This window comes from Drosophila navojoa, chromosome 2 (genome assembly GCF_054131105.1).
Source record: "Drosophila navojoa isolate 15081-1374.11 chromosome 2, UAZ_NAV_1.0, whole genome shotgun sequence".
Lineage (NCBI taxonomy): Eukaryota > Metazoa > Arthropoda > Insecta > Diptera > Drosophilidae > Drosophila > Drosophila navojoa.
In genome coordinates, this window is record NC_142890.1 from 9500096 (window position 1) to 9521264 (window position 21169).

Consider the following 21169-nt stretch of genomic DNA (forward strand, 5'->3'; position numbering starts at 1 on the left):
TTTCCTTTTTTATTATTTACAACATGCTCACATTTAATAATTCCGTTTTGATTTAATATTTCATTCATTTTATTTTCGCCACTGTTCGCCGTTGGCTGTTCGCTGCCGTCGCGTCGGCGTCAGCGTGCGAGATCCAAATGATGAGCAACTTTGTTGCCGTCACTGAGCATTTGAGTGTGTTTGCTGGTGTCGACGTCTCTGGCTGTGGCTGTGTGTGTGCGTGTGTGTGCGTGTGTGCTCTTGTGTGTTTGCGTTCACGTGTCGCTGCCGCTGTCGGCGTCGCTGCTGCTGCCTGTGTATGTGTGTGAAGTTCTTTTGCGCTCTCAGCGCTTGGCGAGTGTCGCTCTCAGCGTTTGGTTTGGCCCCGGCCCGGCTTCACTTGGCATGTTCGTTCGACTCTGCTGCTGCGCTGCTTCAGTTGGCGTCGCTGTCGCTGCCGTTGCTGTTGCTGCCGCTGCCGCTGCTGTGGTTGTCGCTGTCGCGATGTTGGTTCGTTCGTTTCGTTTGATTTTCACCAAAAGCCGCTCGACGTAGGTTATATAAATAAGCGCTGAGAAGCTATTGGGTCCGAGTCTCTTTGAATTTTATGAAGCGGTTGTATCTTGGTGGTGCCCCAACAGCCAACCAAGCCAGCCGCCAGCGAGCAAGCCAACATCAGCCCAGCAACAAGCCACCAGCCACCAGCGAACCGACCAACCTAGAACCCGAGTTGGTCTCGCTGTCGTCTGCAGCAGCTTCATTCAAAATTGTCCGATTTCTCGACAGTTTTGCTCCATCAGAAGCTAACGAACTATTGACACAGTGGATTATTTTAACGCAGCAATTGCTGAAATAAAAAAGCAAACACCAATCGGTGATTTAAAATACTAAAATAAAAGTTTCTAATAAATAAACTAACTTAGACTGTCGAATCAGTGCGCGAAATGTTAAGCATCATTCGTCAAAAGGAATAAAAGGATCTAAAACTGTGCAACAAAGTGCAAAAACGAATCTTAACTCAAATAACAAACAAAATCAAAAATATAAACTGCAGTACAAGTGGCAAAGTGTTGAACAATAATTTTCAAAAGTTCTTTACAAAAATTAATTCGTTGAGTTTCTTGAGTGAAAAAGGTGAGTTTCAAGTGTCCTTCTGAGAATTTTAAAGCTTAAGAACATTTTCAAAAAGTCATTCTGCATTTGGAATACCTATAAAAAAAAGCTTTTGTGTGTTTTGCGAAATATTTTTAAAATATTCCTGGAAGTTTTAGTTTTTTGTACACTTTTCACAAAAGTTAAAAATGCTAAAAATATTTATCAAAGTTTTTATACTTTGTTGAAAGAAAGTTTGTAGTCAAAAATTAAAAATTCGTGCTGGAATAAATATTACCATAAAAAATATAATTTATAATATTTTAAATGTATGTGTGAGTGTGTTTTTTTTTTACTTTAAAACAAAGAACGCTGAATATATTTCATTTTTTTATAAAATAAAAATCAATTTGCAAATTTTCTCCAAAATATATTCTAGATTTCTAAATTTTTAATTTTATTCATGTGTGTATGAATAAATAATTTCAGGGAATATTCTGGAGAAAGTTTTTAATTTGATTTAAATTGTATAAAATTTAAATTATTTATTATAGTTCCTTGCTCTCAAGCTGCCAAAAAAATAAGAATTTAAAACAAAATTTAGAAAAAGGGGAAAATTTAAATTATTTTATTAAAAAATTTTTTTTTTTTAAATTGCGTAATTCAAATACAAAAATTATTGTGAATTTAAATTGTTGAGCATTGGATTTAGCATAAAATTTGCATTAATTGAAATGTCTGTTCCGGCTTTGTATGGCTATATGACTAATGTTCAGATGCCCAGCACAACAATCATGCCTATTTAAAATATTATTAAATATTTATATTCAAATATATATATTTTTTGCCATTTACTGCAATTAGATTTGCACTTGTGCAAATGTCGCACAATTCTCGAAACTAGTTCCGCTAATTATTCATTAGCTTAACTAGTTTTCTCAAGATGCCTCGGCTGCTGTGGGCAATTCGTTGTAGGGCACAGCCCGTTAAGGCTCCACGATTCGGTGGGTTTCACTTAAGCGCAGCTCGGCGGAGCAGTCAAGAACCTGCGGCGCATTTCAATTACGTCGCTATGGCAAACAATTAATACAAATTTATTGTTTTACAAAAATTAAACCAGAGCCAACGAAGCGTTTAAACGACCAGCCAGTCGGCCAGCCAAGCAGCCAGTTAGCCAGACCAGGGTTTACAGGCAGTTAATGCTCAAAGTTATTCATTCATAAAAAATGGCTAAAAGTTGGCGGGGACGGCGGCTGCAGCTGTTGGCGCAAATTGCAAACATTCATTCATTTACTCGCTCATTCATTCATTCACAATTGGCGAGGCGCCGCGAGCCGTTGCACAGCGCCAACCATTGGCCGCCCCTCATTACGGCCCGCCCCTGTTGACGCCCCGCCTCGGGCCCTTTGTGAGAAATAGTTTTTCCTGGCTATTTAATTTATGTGGAAAGGCCATTTACTGGCCACTTGCCCCAGGCTATGGCAATGGCTACGGCAGCGGCAGCCCCGTGTGTCCTGGCCCAAAAGTTGTAGTGCAACTTCTAATTAGAATTTATGCCCATGCCACAAGTTCGTCCTGCATGGTCTACACTGTGCTGCAGCAACTTCTGTCAGGCACGTAAAAACTAAAATTGTGCGCTTGTAAAAGCTTTTAGTTGCCCATAAATAATACAAAAACTATGGCAAAGCCGAAGCCGAACCGAAAAAAAGAAGAGGAAAATATTAGAAGAGTGCCAACTGAAATAAAAGCCAAATATGGTTTATTTATAGTTGGGAAAAGGGCTTTCGTTGCTTCAGCAATAAAAAAGAAGAAGAAGAAGAAGCAAAAAATGCAAATAAAATGCCGCAATATGTGTGCATAGTAACTGGCATCCTATGCCCTCCACTCCCCACTCCGCCCATTTAATATGGCCAACAGCCTGTCCGGAAATCGAAATGATTTTAAGCATTATTTGCTTTTGGCCAGATATTTCATTGGCAGCTGGCAGCTCGCCAGCCAGCAAGGACAGCCGTCAGGGTTAGGGCCATGGCCAGGGCCAGGGCCAGGGCCAGCAGCAGGTGTTTGGGGTTGTTTTTTCATGTTGCTGCTGCTGTTGCTGCACTTTAGCCAAAACTGTCCCTTGGCCATGTCGCACAGCAACTATGTGATTTATAGACAACATTTTCCTTGGCTCGAATGGAGTTTCTCTGCAGCAGCAGATTTATTGATGAGCCAACGAAAAGGAACAAAAAATAGAAGAAGAAAATGATTGAATCGCAACATGGCAAATAGCAGAACTCTGTAACAAGAGCCACGGGCCAAACCATCCACATCTTGTGGCTAGCCACAGAGCGCAGCAAACGCAGCTGCTGCTGCAGCATTTTAATTAAAAGCCATGTAATGTGGCTTAGATAGCTTTTTTTCCTCCCGTTTTCTGTTTTGGCAAACGAATTGCTGCCTGTGGCTTTTGCGGCTCATAGTCAAACAGAGACACACATTGCGTATGCTTGATCTGCTGCCACACGTGCCGCTCAACAGTTTGATGAACCAGCTGGCGGTGCTACCAATGCCAATGACCATTTCGGAGTACTTTTAATAGCGCTTACATACAAATACAAATGTATCTGTGTGGTCGTCTCTCTTCAGATTTCGTGCCAAGGTTGAGTTAGTTTCTTGATTCACTGGGCCGCTGCCTTTCTTTTGTGAGCTGGCCAAGCTTCCTCGCAGAATTATCATAACAATTAAAAGTGATTGCAGTCGAGGCCGCCAGAACGCAACACATTAAAATTATTTTGTTGGGTTTTTCATCTTTCTTTCATTCCTCTGCCTTTTTCTTGTGTGTTGTGTGTGGATTTTTTTTCGTTAGGTTCTTTGACTCTATGTAAATTTTATTTTAATTTTTGCTAGAAAGAAAGATTAAAAGGCAACTGCGAAGAAGCCAACCCTTCTGGTGGTTTATCTAGCCACAAAGAACAAAAAAAAAAAAAAAAAGAGCTAAAAAAAGATGAAGAATATACTTTAAAATTCATAATTAACTGTCGCTCAGCGACTATTTTAAGTTATGATGAGGGCATCGCAGCTGACATCAGCGCCCAAAGGAGCCAGAGGTGAGGTCGGAGTCTGGGAATCTGACAAATTATATAATGACAGACTCTCCTCTGAAGACTCTGGAGTTGGGCATTGTCTTTTGCCGTTAACCGGTACAGAGTGAAATTAGAGGCCGCATTATGCAAATCAAATGCTGCGCTAATTGACTGAAAAGTTGCAGCCCCAATCTCCAGCCACCCGCCATACGTCTCTATCAGCCACACCAATTAGCCAAATGCACGCTCAAGCGCTCGACTCTGCTCGGCCCACAAATCAATTGTCTCTGGCGATAACAGTTGCCAAATTAAATGATGACGGCCGCTGGCTGGCTATTGAATGAATATATTTGGCAACGGACTGATTACCTTGGCTGCGACTATATCAATTTGATATATCTATTTGTTTTTCTTGCCTTTATGGCACCCACAACTGGGCAGCACTTGAGGCGAGCACAAAGCCAAAGCCAAAGCGTTGGCCAAGTCGTTATTTTTGTGATATTTTTCCCTTGCCATTTTTAACTATAATTGAGTAAATCGGTTTATGTGCAGCATTAGCATTGTTGTTGGCCATTCTAGTTGTTGTTTTTGCAGCAGCTGCTACTGCTGTCGTACGTTGCTGCTGCTGCTGCTGCTGCTGCTACTGCTACTGTGTAAAGAAAGTAAGCGCAACTAAGCACATTACAAGTTATTCATGGAGTGACACTTGCCGCGCATTACGCCCAAACGCCAAGGTTAAAGCGTGGCATAGAACCATGCACACGGCTATTTACTGGTATTTACCTGCCACAAGAACTTGACTCTCGTGGCCATAAGTGTGTCGCGGGGCGCAAATTTCTCTAACCCAAATTGTTGTCGCTGCTGCTGCTGCTGCTGTTGCTGCTGCTGCTACTGCGACCGCCTTGTTGCTTGTTTCGGGCGGCGATCTGGTTTGTGGCTGCGACTGCTGCAGATGCTTTTAAGTTCAATAGCCAAAGAAAGTGGCTGGCGATAGAAAGAAAAAGTGTGCAGGCCGCTGGCTAATGGGCCACGACGGCGACTAAAAGCGAAGCGGCACAGATTCCATGCTTACCCTCGCACTGTCGACCTGTCGTATACGTAATGCCAGTTATTGGCAATGCAGTCTAGCAATTGCCCGTTAATGGCCAATAGCTGGCCAATTTGCATTTGGCCGAAAGTGTTAATGCACTGGCCATTAGCCACAAACCGATTTTATTACCCGAGAGGATCGCGAATTCTATCCAGCTCACAGCTTTTACGCGTTTCCTCTACAGACTTTTTATGAACGACGCCCCAATCCGTTTAATGGTTGGCTCGTAAAAAGAAACCCTTTTGGCATTCGGCATGCCACTTAAATGTTAGAAAATATAATTCCGATTTAAGAGCCAGCGCGCGTACATAATGGCCAATAAGGCCAGAGTCACAGCCAATTGGTTGTAATTCAATGCGCCAATGCGGTCAAGGTGTCAAAATCTACATCCACATCCACAGGCAGTTTGTTGTTGTTGTTGTTGCTCTAGCTGTTTGTGTTTATTTAGTGTAATTTCCGATTTTGGCCAATTATTTGCTGCTTATTAGCTGTCACAACTAATGCGTGCTCGAATCGGGCCAAAAGCCAAACAGTTATGCCAGCAGCAGTCACAGCAGCAGCAGCAGCCACAGTTCGATAATTAACCCAAAAACTAAAGAGTTCAGAAGCAGAAATGGAATATGTGAAACATATAGCCCAAATTCAGAGATCCCAGTGCCCAAGTTAAAGAAAGCCCATAAATTAATTCAATCGGCAGCTGCAATTGCCTCTGGGCCAATTCAAAAATTTGCGGCTCGATCGTCGCGGCAGATGCCAAGATAAAAATCGAAGAAATTCTTTTGTGAGAAAAAATGCGAAAAGTCGACAAAAGCCAACGCCAGGCCGCTGGCCACTCCATGAGCTGAATAGGCAAAAGAAATCAGCCAGTCGTAGTACCAAATAAAAAATAGAAATAAACAAAAAAATACAAATAGAAATAAAACAAGTTGTGAACGGGACGCGCAGTGCCTGTTGCTCACTGCTCGCTGTTAGCTGTTAGCTGTTGGCTGTTTGCTGTTAGCTGTTTGCTGTTGGCTGATTGTGCTTCTGGCCATCGCATTGCCAATGAGCTGCTGTTGTTTTTGAAGATGTTTCTTTCAACGCTTCTTGAATGAAATTAATTTCTATTGTATGCCTAAGTAAACAAGCCAGCGAGGTAAGAAATAAAAATGAAATGAACAGTTACTTATTTGCAGCACTGTCTGCTCAGGGCGTAGACACGATGATTGAATATATCTGCCTGCCTAACTGGCCGCCCGCTCTAAGCTAAACTGTAAGACTAGAAGCATCTGGCCAACGCATACTTTCTCTTTGGAATTCCGCAGTATTGTCATTTGGGTGATTCAAGCATTTGATTACCAAGATTTGATTACCTTAGCACACAGCATTTATAGGATATAGAAATCACAACGAGATTTCAAGAGCTTTTTAATTGTTGCCAGACGATAGATTGTCAATTTCAGTTTGCGCTTAAAATAGATATAAATGTATTTATTATTCTTAAGCTCTTGAAATTGCCGAGAAAGCGTTTAAACTACTTTATGGCTTTCGATTCAGCGGAATATTTTATTTTAATACGAATTGTGCATTATTCACAATAGGAATTTATTTGAAATAAAAAAATCCAAAGTGCGTTCGGGTTAGTCAGCGACAAATATGATGGGAAAATATTTAATGTAAATAAGTTCAATTAATCAGCGTGCATGCCGTACATGACGTAGTTCTTGCTGACGCAGTTGTTGTTGTTCTTACTGCTGTTGCTGCTGTTGTTGTTGTTGTCTTTGTGGCACACGTTTAACTTGAATATTTTGTGCTGTTCGAGTTGTTTGGTTTGCTGTTTGTTTGGTTGCTGACCCAAATTCGTGGACTTGACTCTTGTTTTCTATTTTCTGTATGGTGTCGTTTGATCTTGTTGTTGCTGTTGCTGCTGCTGTCATTGTTGTTGTTGCTGTCGGCATGATTTACATTTCATTTTGTTAGATTACATTTCGTGCCCGAGATATAACGCGCGTTCGCTCTCCACCTCCACGTCCAACTCCACCAGCTTAATGTCAACTAATGACTCGACACAAACAATAATAAATCGAGAAATAAGCGTTTAACAATAAGCATTTAAACTGTAAGCCTTATTAATCACTTCTCGCCCGAGCTAATGCCAAATCTGTCTTTCCCTCTCGCCGGCTCTCTTTTCTGGCTTCTCTCTTGCAGGTATGTAAATCAGTTGGGGACAACAGATGGAATCGCAGCCGGCCAATTGAGATATCAAAACTTTGGCGCTGCCCATAAAAGTATGCAATGATAAATTGGCTGGCAAGCGAATTGCAGCTGGCTGCAGTTTTTGCTGCGATTTAACTGCTTCAATTTGCATAAATAAATAATTTAGCTGGCGAGCAAGCAATAAAGCCAGCAAATTGAGTCGCAAAAAGGTAGCGAATGCGAGTCGAGCCAAACGGCAGCTGGAGGCGGGGCCGAGCTGCCTCTAATTTATGCAGGCAAAACAGGAGCAGCGCTTGCAGCAGCCAAGCCAGCCAGAGTGGCTGGCTGCGCGCGGTGGTGCAGCAAGGTGCGTGCCTCGGCTCAAGTGCCACCGCACTACCATAAGAACGGTCCACAGACGGTGTGTGGCCACAAAGAGTATGGTTGACTGGCGCTGCTTTTATGCACAGACGCCCCCATATGACAGCAACAGCAACAACAAAGACGTGGCGCTCATTATTGAAGTCCGTGTCATCAGCCACGTTCTGTGTGTGTTATCCTGTTGGCTGCTTGGGCGGCTCTCCTGCCCATCCATCTCCCACATCCTTGTGACAAATTCCGACGCTTGCCGCTTTTGCATTGTTTGCATACTTGACTCCATTGCCCTCAAGTGTCTCCTGTGGCATGCTGCTTGACTCTGGCAGCTGGCGGCTACCCGCTTGCCACCTTAGCTCCGGCTTGAAGCATTTTGAACTTTCAATTAAAACATTCATTCATACAGAGCACAGCCCAGGCAGTAAATAAACAATGAACTCTCCATATGAAATAAATGTTCTGCCATTTACAATCAGACAGCCAGCTCGGTTTTTTTCTCCCCCCACTGTTCACTCTGTGTGTGTCCAGACACAATGACAATGACAATGACAATTGAAATTAAATTCGATGCTCAAAATGTCAGGGATTGCATAACATATTCTAGTGCCATATAATGGAGTATTTATTTAGTCAGCTTCAATATTTGAAATGTCAGCAGTATATAGATTTATGGTAGTAACTGTTGCTAGCCAGTAAAAAAGAAAAAATCAATTTAAAGCCAATTTGCTGGCGCTAATAAATTGCATTAAAAATGCCAAAATAAATTCCTTTTTAATATGCGCAAATTGCCAACCCCCAGAGTGTCAGAAGCCACTCCAAAATATGGCCGTTACAGGCCGTGGGTCCTGGCCCCTGTCTGCCACTTTCCGCCTGACACCTCATCAATCACTCTGGCTAATATTCGGCGAGCGCCTGAAAGATGTGCCACAATATTAGATTTGACGTTATATAGGAGGAGGAGGACTCTGCAAAATGCAACAGAGTTGAAATTGCTTTGGCCTTTGGCTCTGTGATTATGGGCACTGGATGGGCTGGCAATTGAATATAAACAAGTATCCAGACTAGAGCTGTTTATACTCTAAAGAAATCTCTAAATTTCGGAGATATAACTGCGCTGTCCAAGGCTTTACCTTAATCTCAAAACAGACGTCTTCAAAGTCTTGGAGAATTCTCTTGTTATATCTCATGCCGCAGTTCGCTTGTTATATAACAAACTCTTGAAATTTCTATAGAGATGAGCGCAACAAAAACTCTATTATAAGAAATGACTAAGAATTCTTAAGTTAATGTGAGATGCTTAGCAGCTGGTCTTTAGCTATGATAAATAGCTTCGTAGTTTACGACAAAACTAAATATTGAATTTTATTGACAGCCAGAAAATGGTCAGGTTTAGACACGCTTCAAAACTTCAACACCTTCGTTTAATGACGAACCATATAAAAATTGTTAGATGGCAGAGTTCATGATGTAGCCGCTGTGGGCGCATACCGGACATGCTCTTTAATTAGAGTTGACCGTACACAGAGAGGGAGCGAGAGAGAGAGAGAGAGAGAATGAGAGTGAGAGAAGACTTCAACATAACTTATAAGGCGGAAAAACCAGCTCATGCGGTGGAGAGTTCTAAGAACCCGACAAACACTTTTTATAGGCCCAACGTAAACTAGTTGGCTTTTAATAGCCATACTTGCTGCTCGTCTGCGTAATAATAGAGCCGAATAAAATGAAAGATGACAGCCATGAAATTCAATTTCATTTAATTTTCAGTGCTCTGTTCTTTCTTATGGAGTTGAAGACATTCCCGGAAGGCGCTTTAACGATGACACAGCCCAAAGTGTAAAGTGCAATGAACAGCCGCAGCAAACAGAGCCGCGCTGCTGTAACTGCAGGGTCTTGGGTTAGAACCCTTTGGCAGTGGCCACTTTTCAGCTGGGGCCACTTTCCATTTTCCTAAAGCCCTGTCCACTAATTTTAATGGCATCTGCGGTTTGCTTGGCCCGCAGAACACTTTCATTTGCATTACATGACAAAATCAACAAACTTGTTCCAGCCCGCCATTTCGGGCCTGTCCAAATAAAAGTGAAAACTACGCACGGTAAAAACAAAATTTCTGCTCTTCAGATACTTTCTTGACAGACCAAATCTCACGTTCATCTCTTAATGATGGCACATTGCTTTTAATTATTGCCCCGAACGTGTACAAATTTCCAAAAGGCTGAACTAAACGTTACAGAAATGAAACTATTTTTTTACGCTCGCTCAACTGGGCATTGATGAGGGTATGCAAAGATCCAGCATTTCCATTCTTCCCTCACACTCTCTCGCTCGAGCTCTCGCTCTATCCTCTTCTTGGCCAGGTGATTAATATACATTTACATATTTAGCCCGGGGCAAACACCTGCGCTATTTGCAATTTGCTGGGCTGCCAGGGTCGTTCGATCCATAAACACATTGCAGGAAAGCGTTCAGCTGACGGATCTGTCGAACGGACCCATAGGCGCCGTTCGAGTTGTCGATCTTTGAGTTATTTCTCGAGTGGAGGCAACTTGGCTTAGCTTTGCTTCAGTTAAATCGATGCCTAGCTGGCTGGCTCGCTGGCTGGATGGCTTTTCCTTTTCGGCATTTATTTGTGTGGAAATGAGCAGCTAACGGTATATGAATCATGACTTTGGCAGGCAGCATGATTTAAAACACTCACTCATATGCGCCGCAGGAGGAGCAGGCGGAGAAGCGGGCGGCGCAGCCACGGGACCGAGCTGCTGATGTGAGTGGCTAGGGCTTAGCCGCTGCCTGGCAACGTTAGTCGCATCGCATCGCATCGCATCGGTTTCTTGCGATGTTTGTGCATATTTTAGCACATTTTGTTATGTCCGTCCGGGGGCCAAAAGAGAACCCAGCGAACTAGAGAGCCAGACAGCCCAGACAGGGGCACAGATGAGCACAGCCTGGGCTCGATCGGCGACGACTTTGTAGCGCGTAGGAAAACGTGCGATTTGAAGTTGACAGGCACAGCTTTGAACCCTGCCCAGCTCCGTCCGCTATACGCGGCCCGGACCGGCTCTGACTAGTCGCCAGTTCGCCAGCTTGCTCTCCTCCAGCAACCTCTCCGGTGTACCCTTAACACTCTCTGCACTCTCTGAAATCAGCTGAAAAAGGCAACGTTTTTCATTTTCTACATTTTAATGCAATTTTTAATTTATTTGTTTTGGCCGAGGCCGCTGTCGCGACTCCACATGCCACATGCGACTCTAGTGTGCCGAGGCTTCTCCATATCAAAGTTGCTTTCGAACAGCGCAAACGCATATTTCTCATTGATTGGCATTTCCTGGTTGCAGCATTAGACTGGCCAAGTGGTCAAGTGGATTCCTCGAACCGACTGCGTCTGCGCCCAGGATGAGAGCGTAGGGACAGCACACACACATATATACATATACATATGTATGTGCATATAGATAATATGAAATGAAGAGCTCCGATTGCAAATACCTTATTCAGTGAGCTTTCAATTGATTCTTTTGTATGCTCGGACAGATGCGACTGTGATGTGTGTATTTACATCTTAATCTAGGTATGGTGTATGGGCAGGCCGGCTGGCAGCCTTTAGCCGGCCAATCAGTGAGTCAGTTTAGTTCTCATGATCGCCGCTGACTTGCAGATTATAGGTAAACGGCAATTCCAGTCCATGACATCACGGCGCTCGAAATAGCATTGCCGCTGGTAAATCCGGGCATATCCACATTTGTCCGTCTGCCCGTAGCATCCCCATCAAGAAATTTTGGCATACACTTCACTTGTTTTTTATTATGCGGCCAGCAAATTACATAGCCATGAGTAATCATATTAATGAGACTCTGACTGCTGAAAACGCGCCAAAAACGCTCGCAATGATCCACTTTACGAAATTGCGATCGCAAATCACGTAGCCGAAAAGCGTTTATGATTCGTCTAACTGTTTTGCTTAGTGTATTTTCGGGGCTTCTGGGCAACTATCGATGGACGGGAGGGGCGGTGGGGCGGCTAACAGTTGGCATAATTAGAACCAGTTTGCAAATCGTAGCCAAAAACAAAAACTCAAAGCCATTGATTGTTGTTGTTTCCTATTTTATGGCTAAAATTGGCAAAGCGAATCGAATGTTGTATAACACTGACAGCCGACACGTGTGGGCGGCAGCAATAATAACCTGCCCATCGAATAATAACTCTAGTTTTTGGGCCACACACTGCAATAGTCATGCTTATCGCACAGTGGTTCTCAGATTTACGAACACGTAGCGCCGCAATGCTTCATAATGTTTTATGGCTTTTAATTAGGCAACTATGTAGTAAATGACAAAAAACAAATCAGAATTAAGTGACTGCAGCTGCAGCGCTGAGCGAGTGAGTGAAATTAGAACGCTTCTGCCTGGCAACAAACTTGACCCCAAGAAAAAGAGAAATTTGTGGCGAGCTGCATACAAAAAAAAAAGCGAAACAGAATAAAAAAAAAAAAAAAAATGAAGTCAACACAAAATCAGCTCACGATCTGCCAACTGACCCAACACCAGCAGCCGCAGCAACAGCATCCACGTCCACATATGGCGTGGCTGTTGCATGCTGCAGGCGAGCACACGGTAGCTTGCATCAAGATTTGTCACAAATCAAAGCAAGCAGCCAACTAATCCAGTTCAAGTGTTGGCCAAGCAAAGCCAAAATGGCAAATTGCCTACGAGCTGCAGCTGAAGTTCTAGTTGTTGTTGTTGTTGCTGTTGCTATTGCTGCTATTGCTGCTGCTGCTGTTGGTCTTTGGCGTTGGCGGCATCGGGCACGCTGCTCGTGCTGTTGTCGTGCCAGGCAGCTTGAGCCGCAGCAACAGCTTCCGCATTGTCGCCATCGTCGCCACGGCTAGCTGACAAGTGACTCAGGCCGAGATTGAGAGAAGACGACGGAGACGGAGACGGTGATGGAGATGGAGATGGAGACGAAGGCGGCGAGGCAGCAGAGACATAGCTTACATTTGGCGCGATTGTTTGTTCGCTTGTTTGCCTGCCCTGGCTTTGCCACTAGAGACCGTTATGTTTGTGGATCGTGCGCAACGGCGTCCAAAGCTTTATTAATTTTCTGCACAAAGCCAAAAGAGAGACAACTCCTTCGACTCAATTGGCTGCTGCCACAGCTGCTGCTGCTGCTGCTGCTGCTGCTGCTGCTACGGCTGCAAGGTCGATCATTTGTAAGGCCAACTTCATGAACTTGGTTCAAGCTTGTTGATTGGACAGAAACCTCTGTGGCACAACTTTTCCATTTCCTTTAGCAATTGCACACAGATATGTAAATCTAACGTTCGGCTCTCGCCAAAAACATTCCTGCGGCCAGGAGGGCCGCAGCGCAGAGTTCTTTCAGTTCAAGCCACAAACAATTTGGCCAGCAATTGGACAAAACTATGCGCATTTATTGCGTTACTCCAAGCACAAACACACACGCAAGGTGTGAGGGCCCCGCGGCAATTGCAGATTTATGACAATTGACTTTGACGTGACCAACAAGGCAAAGGCGGCCAATTGGCATTGGCAGAAATGCAATTTGCAATTGCGCCGCCTCACCGTTAAATGGCTGTCCGAGAACACAAAACCAAATTAACGCCAAGCAGCAGCAGCAACAACAGCAATCAAAGTGTAATGCGATAAGCCAGCAATTGCAATTGGCAACTGAGATGCGGATAGCGACTCAGATTGCATGACTCTTCGCTCTAGCCTCCCCTGTGCGCCGCTCCATCCATCGAGCATCCCAGTGAACGCATGAGGTTAGGTCAGCCAAGTGAACGAACATCGATCGGTATGGAGCGTATGGAGCAGCAGGCACGAAGATCGGTTTCGGTCTTGTGTGCTAAATGTCAATTTGATAGCACAGCAGAATCCAATTAAAGCCGCATAGCAGCAACACAGTTGCAGTTGCAGTTGCAAATTGCCATTCAGCCAGTCATCTGTGCAGCTAGCTGGCTAGCTAGCTGGGTCGTCGTTAGATGCGTGCGCCAAAGTATATTTGTGGGTCATGGTACAAATCTCAAAATGCAGACAGTCGACAGCTGCTCCTCTGACAAGAGACACCTTTTGATGCATATGCTAACGATGCATTTCGCTAGATCCGCTGCTCGGCTGCCTATTGCCCCAGTGCTCGCCTCTCCCTTTGCCGACTGTCAAAATGTTGCTCATGTGAAATTTTCCCACCCTCCATTGAGGCCGCGACTCACTGCGAGTTGCCTTTGTAAAATGTAAATTTCCAGAGCTCCATCTCTGGCGATACATTTATATTAGTGTGTGCTGCAGCTGGGGGCACACTTTGTGGCACGCCACGGCGGAGAGGCGGCTGAGGCAGCTGGCTGCTCAGCTGGCCACGCATGCTCCCAATCAGCACAATCACAATGGAGCTGCCACAGACAGTGCGGTGCATTCGCACACACACACACGCACACTCACTTGCATTCACTTTAAGCCTCTGTAATTTTTCAACCTTAAACAGTTGCCTGTCAAGTGCTTACCCTTTGTGCGGCTCCAGGAGGAGTCGCCGCTGCCTTCCACCACGGGCCGGCCCACCATGTCGGGCGGCTGTGCAAATATTTGCATTTGTGCTGGCCGTCCACTGTCGGTCGTCTGTTCACGCATGAGCCACCGCCTCGTGTTGGTGGCATTGAGTTAGAAGCCAGCATGCATTTTTCATAACGCATATCAGCGGCGTCCCATTGTTGGTCAAGAGGCTGCAGCTGATGATGATACATTGCCATGGGCCCTAGCTAGGCTTCGACTTGTTCGAGCCTTTTCGCAAAGTTCCCATGACCGACATTCGTTGTGTGTGAGTATATGTGTGTGTGTGTGTGTGTGTGTGTGGGTCTACCCCTCCTTTCGGGGAATTCCCTCTGCCACTTGTTTTGGGCAACTGGCTTGGGGTAAAAGTTAGCTAGTTGCATGCCTGAGCATTTGTGTGGAAAGCGTTCAGTTTCGGCTGCTTCATTCACAAATTGAATTTGTGTCACACACTCGGCCAGCAGCTGGCTGCTGGCTGCTGACCACCCCTTTATTTGGTCTTAACCCAAATACTGAAAGCGGCTGCTGAAATTGTTTACCATTTAGCAACAGCATCTAACTACAGCAGCAACAACAGCAACAACAACACACAGCATCTGCAACAAATGGCAGAATAATTACCGCAACAAGTTGCCAGTTGGCAGGCACATGTTGCTGGCCTGTTCGTGTGTTGCTAATAGCTTTAGAACAAGTGCCATTTTGGCCAACAACTAATAGCCAGTTTGTGTCGCTTCCGTTGTCAGTGGTAGGCCTGCAGCAGCAACAGCAGTCCACCATCACCATCACCATCATCATCATCATCATCATCATTGTGATAATCATTGTGCCCGTGTGAGATTATCATTATTGTTATTGTCGCTCGTCATGTCAACTCGTCATCAAAATGCCGCAGCTAAAGCCGAGGCTGCATCTCGGCGGAGCAATCTTTCAAGTTGGTCGAGGCGGGTTTCGTGTGTTGCATACACCTTGTTCTGTAGACTCTTCTTCTCTAATGTTGTTGTTGTTGTTGTTGCTGCTGCTGTTGCTGTTGCTTTTAACATTGTCGTTTGCCACAGCACGCAGCAATGCAATTTGTGGCTCCCGGGGACCGAGACTTAGACTCCAACTCTGACTTCGACTTGGCGCACTCAGGGGGCATGCTGCAAGTAAGCAGGAGGAGGAGTAGGGGCGCTGTGCCGTTTCCCTGCATTTTAATGAGCACATTTCGCGCATTTATGATGAGCCGCGCTCTGCCTGGCATTAGCTCATTTTATTTGCTTGTTTCGTTAGCGAGCAAACGACACTGCCTCCCATTCTACCTACCACGCTACCACGACAATGGGTGCGGGGTGTAACCGACACCACTCGAATTTCGAAAGAAGAGCAGCCAGCACAGCCGTTGGGGTCATTGTGACCCCCCGGCACACACACACACACACGCTCTACACGGTGTCTGCAAATTGATGTCAGCATTTCAAATCTATCGATAAATCATTTACAATTGCTTTCTTGCCTCGGGCTGGCACTCGATAATGTATATGAGCGTGGCTATCGATAAAGTTTGCTCAAATCCAAGCCAGAGAGTGCCTCACGCAGTCGTCCCATGGTGCACGGCCGTTATTTTTATTAGCTTCTTGAAATGTATGAAATTGTATAAGTTACGCATGCACGCCCACCTACGGCCACGCCTCCATGGCAGTGTCAGACCACCCCAATGTGACACGTCTGGGCGTATCCACCCCCACTTCGCTGGAAATGATATCGCACTCACGTGTTGCATCTCCAGGGACTTGATTAAAGGCACATAAAAGCAAATAAAAAACTTGGCTAATAAACGAAAATATGAAATGAAGACATTTCCCTCCCACTCCCCATCGGTGTTGTTGCCTTTTATGGCATTATGTGCCCTTAAGTACATAAGTATATACTGCATTAGATGCGGACAGTTGTCTGCCCCAGCTAATTATAACTTGGTCCAGGGCGAGCCAGGATGGAACCTGAAAGTTTTCTTGTTTTTCTCGTCTTTGGCGTGTGGCTGACATTTTCAATCAGGACGCAACAACTTCACAAAACTATATTCACATTTGGAGTACACGGCCGCAACATGACAACGTAGTCGAACCGTATTTCTTTCATTCTTTTGGTTTTTTTTTTTTTTTTTGCTGTTAGGGGATTGTGGGCAATAATTGTGAGCCTGCGAGCCATGTCAAGGAAAATTGCACATCTGTCAAATCAGCAAACAAGTGATTTCCGCAAACAATTGAAGAAAAACAGCCAGTCAGAATCTGCCCTCCATCCACCTACACGCACACACACACACACACACGGTTGAGGGATGCCTGTCCAATGCGATTCTCACCGAGCTCGGACGGTAGTGCTGGTGGTGGTGGTGGTGGTGGTGCTGTCGGTGGCAGCTCACTGTCAACAGTCACCCAACCCACCCAGAAATTCTTTTGCTGTTTGTGCACGTAAATTGCTTTTGTCGAGCAGTTGAGGCTATTGAAAAATTTGAACAACAAAATACCAAAATACAAAAAAAAAAGCGAAAGAAAGAAAAAAATATGTGAACCGACATAAGGACATGTGCCCTGTCATGCTTTTTTAATGAAGTGCCGTCGTTTAAGAAACATATTGTGGCTCGATTTGATTGTTGTGTGCGGTTTTACATCTGTCTTTCAATGCTGGCTGCTGGCTGCTGGCTGCTGGCCGCTGAAGGGTTAAACGGGCGAGTGTCAAAGGTCTAATGGATCAATTCGTTTTGTTGAAAATCATGCCACACAATACTAAAGTACATTTCGTTTCCCTCCTCCATTGCAGCTACACACACAAGCAAAACGATGACAAGAAAACGATCGAGTCCGCTGGGACTCGAGGAGCTGATGTCTCTGGCCGTGCTGCTGTTGGTGCTGCCAGCGTTAACGCTAGCCGGTAAGTGGTTTATTATGTCAACATAAATTACAGTTAGGCCGCTAAGTATCTGAACCCACAGCAGCACTCCCCGTTGCGGGAGATGCGCGCATATGCGCTGTCTATACTGATTATTTTGGCCATAAATTCGCACACACTGCACTCCGATGTTTTTGGTACAAGTCGGGCTAATTAAAGCAGTTGGCATGTGGCGGTGCGATCCTGTGACAAATTACCATCAGCTGGCCACAGCTGCCACGACTCGCACTTGTCCGGGGTCAGGAGTGGCCATTCTGCCTCGCTTGCCCCGTCTGTCCCGTCTGTCCCGTCTGTCCCGTCTGTCCCGTCGGCGTTGCATTTAACGCGAGCGAGAAGAGAATTCAATTTATTATTTCGCATGCGAAATGCGTGAGGGTGTCCAAAATTCAATTGAGTCATGCGCTGCCATTTAAATTGAAATTGAAATTGAGGCGAAATGGCATTGACCGTGCAACGGGAGGGTGTGCAACACATGCAGATACATGAGAATAGCAACAGATACTAAAATAAATTTCGACCCTTGCCATAAATAAAGTCCACTGCTAATGGCCACGCTCGGCAGATGGGTGGGCTGCACGATTATTTTGGATGCATCTGCTGGAACGAGGTGTTAACTTTCACATTCCCCCATCGCTCAAAGGTGCAGCCTATAAAACGGCCCATTGGACGACGGACGACGGACGAGTGGGGAGCAGGGAACTTGTCTATGTAAAATTTAACGACTGACTTGAACAAAACTTTATGGCAAATAAACCCAAAAATGGTTAAGAGACATACCATTTCTCATGTCTGCAGAATATCGGTCAGCAGTGCTGCTTGCACTGCCGGCGCAGTAATCACATGCAAACACAGTGCGACGTCAACGAAAACCAAAGGCCCATAACCAAAACCTTAAAACTAAATTCCAGCCGCAGAGCTGTGGCACTCTTTAATGGGCATTCAATAAACAGGCAACAAATGCAGCTGCCTCTCAACTGATTTGGCCCAGTCGCAACGATAGTCCGAAAGCGCGTCCGAGTCCGAGTCGGTGTCGGAGTTGGAGTCGCAGACGTAGACGTAGTCGGAGTCCGAGTCCATCAGTCAGTCAGTCAGGCAGACTGTCTTGTTGACCCACATTTAGCACCGCTCAAATGCTCGATACAGCGTTGACTTCTTGGAATTTTCATTAGCACATGCCACAAGCCTTACACTGAGGTGCTGCAATATGGAAAACTATCAAAAAAGAAAATAAAGAAGAAAACTAGGGGGAGGGCAAACAAGAAAAAACGCAGCTTAGAACATTTTCGATGATGTTTTCTGAATGGCTGAAAGAGAACTCGGAGCGTGTGAGTCGAGAACTGATTATAGCCAGATCTGTGTGCCTCTTCTCGCACTTTTCTCACCCACTTATGAGTATTGTGTGCTACACGCACGCACACACACACACACACACACACACATGCACACAAATCTGTTACACTAACAAGCAAACAAAACAGCTCAATGGACCTAAACGCTGCCCGTGGAGTCCAACACTTGAGTTTGATGAACTTACAGAGCTGGCAGGGAACGGAGACAAGAGAACTGCGATCTGCGGGCGCGAAGCAGCAGCTCAGCGCTGGGCTTTACAAGAATTTCACAGCATGGTCTGGTAATTGAATTGTTCCATTATAATAATACACACATGACTACATAGTACATAACACCAGGCTCATGACTCAACACTTGTGCGTATCTGTGAGATACATTTGTATCTCATTTAGCCATCGACAAGCGCCCGCCTGTACAGCCATCCATAGAATTCAATATCTCGGCCACTCGATCGCTTCGTACAGCCATGATTAATATGCGCAAATCGGCAAAAAGTCGAAACATGCACAAATACTTCACAACAAGTGGAATTTTGCGTCATGACCAAAGACCAGTCAAATGCCAATTGTCTACTGCCAATTGGCAATTGTTTTCGGTGTTCAGTGTTGAGCTAAGACTTTCTGGTAACATATCGTGTCTTAGCCAAGTGCTTTACTTTACAGTTAAGTCGCAGACGCAGTCAACCGCGAGCGTCTTATGCAATTTTTAAGCAGCCAAGTTCAAGTTTTAATTCAAGCTCAAGGTCGATCGCCGTCTCGCTCGATTGGTCGCACCAACTGGGCTGGCCAAGTTAATGGACCAACAACAGCGCATCGGCGCAGTCACTGTGGCAGTGGCAGATCCACCGCTTGTCGGCGTCGTCATCGTCATCGTCGTCGTCTGTCAGCAGCTCCGGTAGCCCCAACACATAATCATTATTTTATAAGCCACAAAAAGCAGACGGCAATTTTCAGACCCAAAACTCAGCTCGGCTCTCGCCTTAGCGCGTTGCCTTTTGACTTTTTTTTCGCGGGGCGTTTTCATCAATCAATTCCGCGCCTCAGTTCCTTTGCTTTGCATGGGGTATTTCAGTTCAGCGAGGAAGTGTGTAGCCCAGCTGCTGTCATATAGAGGTGAGGGTATTCAGTATTCCACAGTCAGTAAAGCGTTATTTCCATTTTTTTTTCTCATGGCTGCGAGAAACAGGTGTTGATTGTCTTCTCTTCTTGTTTTGGCATCTATTTGTCGAATCCCCAGCTGGACCTGGAGGCTGGGCAATTGACACCAATGAAAGTACTCGGACTTATTTATAGTATGTGACGGACAAAAGTGATAAGTCACAGTCAGTGAGCATGAGACTCGAACCCTTGAATCGGCTATGGGTCTAATTGAAGACTCGACATTTGTCCGCCGGGGCCTGCTTATATGCTGTGTTCAAAGTTCTACATCAGGTTGCCAGCGTAGCCGGAGATTAAATGGCACAGAGAGAAAAACTCGTATCTAAGCATATTCTTTGTATATGTTTTGATGATGCTTAACTGATTGCTTAATTTATAACCAATTACAAAGGCATTAGTGCGCTTCCAGCTGGATCTTCCTATACTTAATATAGGTTGTTGTTATTCATTCTGTTTATTGCGCATAAAAATCACCTGTTTATGGCTAACTAAACTCGTGAGTTGCGGAAGTCAAATGGCATTTTGGGATTTTATTGCCACTTGGCGCGCTTAATTAGCTTGTATTAGCTGGCATTTTGGCCAAGCCAAGCGTCGGGCATAACTATTGACGACGGCCAGAGCTTTCTGGAGAGGCTTAGGCCGAGCCAAAACATCATTATGCTCAAGTATTAATTGCATGAACGCTCGCTGATGATATCAGCCACATGCCAACGGCAGCATCATCAGCCTCATCAGCCGCTGCCGCAACGGCAACGGATTTAATCAAGATTTTTGCTGTTGGCCCGTCAGCATATAATTAACATTTTGGCCAGCTACACACACCATCCGACCAGGTTCAATGTCAAGGGGCCAAGCTGGGGCGTCTTATCAGGTGCTTGATAAGCACCCCATAAGCCAATGCGGCACTTGCTGCACGATGGGCGTGGCGGCTTGAAATCGTAAATATTTCGTATGCAAACAAGCTGTAGCAGGCAGAGGCTGTCTCTACCTGCGCATATACTTATTGCCACGGCTGTACCTCTGTACCTGTAGCATAGCCGCATACCAATAGCCATGCTTTATAGTCGAACTTGACGTAGTAGTTGCCTGGCTTATTTGCCTGGGCCAAACAACGGGCCAAACAGCCGCTGACCATTGACCGATATGGAGATGTGGCTAAGCAGCTGAAGAGCCATGTGTATGTCTCTGTGTGTGTGTGTGTGTGTGTGCTCACTGCGTAGCTGTGGAATTTCATAGCCACTTGAAGAACAAGTACGCGAGTTAGAGATCACGAACTTGCGGGTTAAGCGGCCCACACGATGCCGCTGCGTGTGAGAGTCAACAGGATAAATCCGTGTCCACACACGACTCTCATGCGGATTTTTCTTTCCCTCTGCTTTTTCGTTCTGCTGACCAACTTTCGACAGTGACACA

General features: G+C 45.2%; 1 protein-coding gene across 3 annotated transcripts in view; it reads left to right on the forward strand.

The window, feature by feature from the left end:
- Window positions 1-21169, forward strand: part of tnc (tenectin) — a 41657-nt gene that overhangs the window by 1638 nt on the left and 18850 nt on the right. For all 3 annotated transcript variants that reach the window (XM_089265546.1, XM_089265548.1, XM_089265547.1), the window contains exons 2-3: window positions 766-1113; window positions 17121-17231. In XM_089265546.1, the coding sequence (XP_089121672.1) occupies window positions 17141-17231 (91 nt within the window). In that variant the 5' untranslated portion in view covers window positions 766-1113; window positions 17121-17140. The remainder of the gene's footprint in view (window positions 1-765; window positions 1114-17120; window positions 17232-21169) is intronic.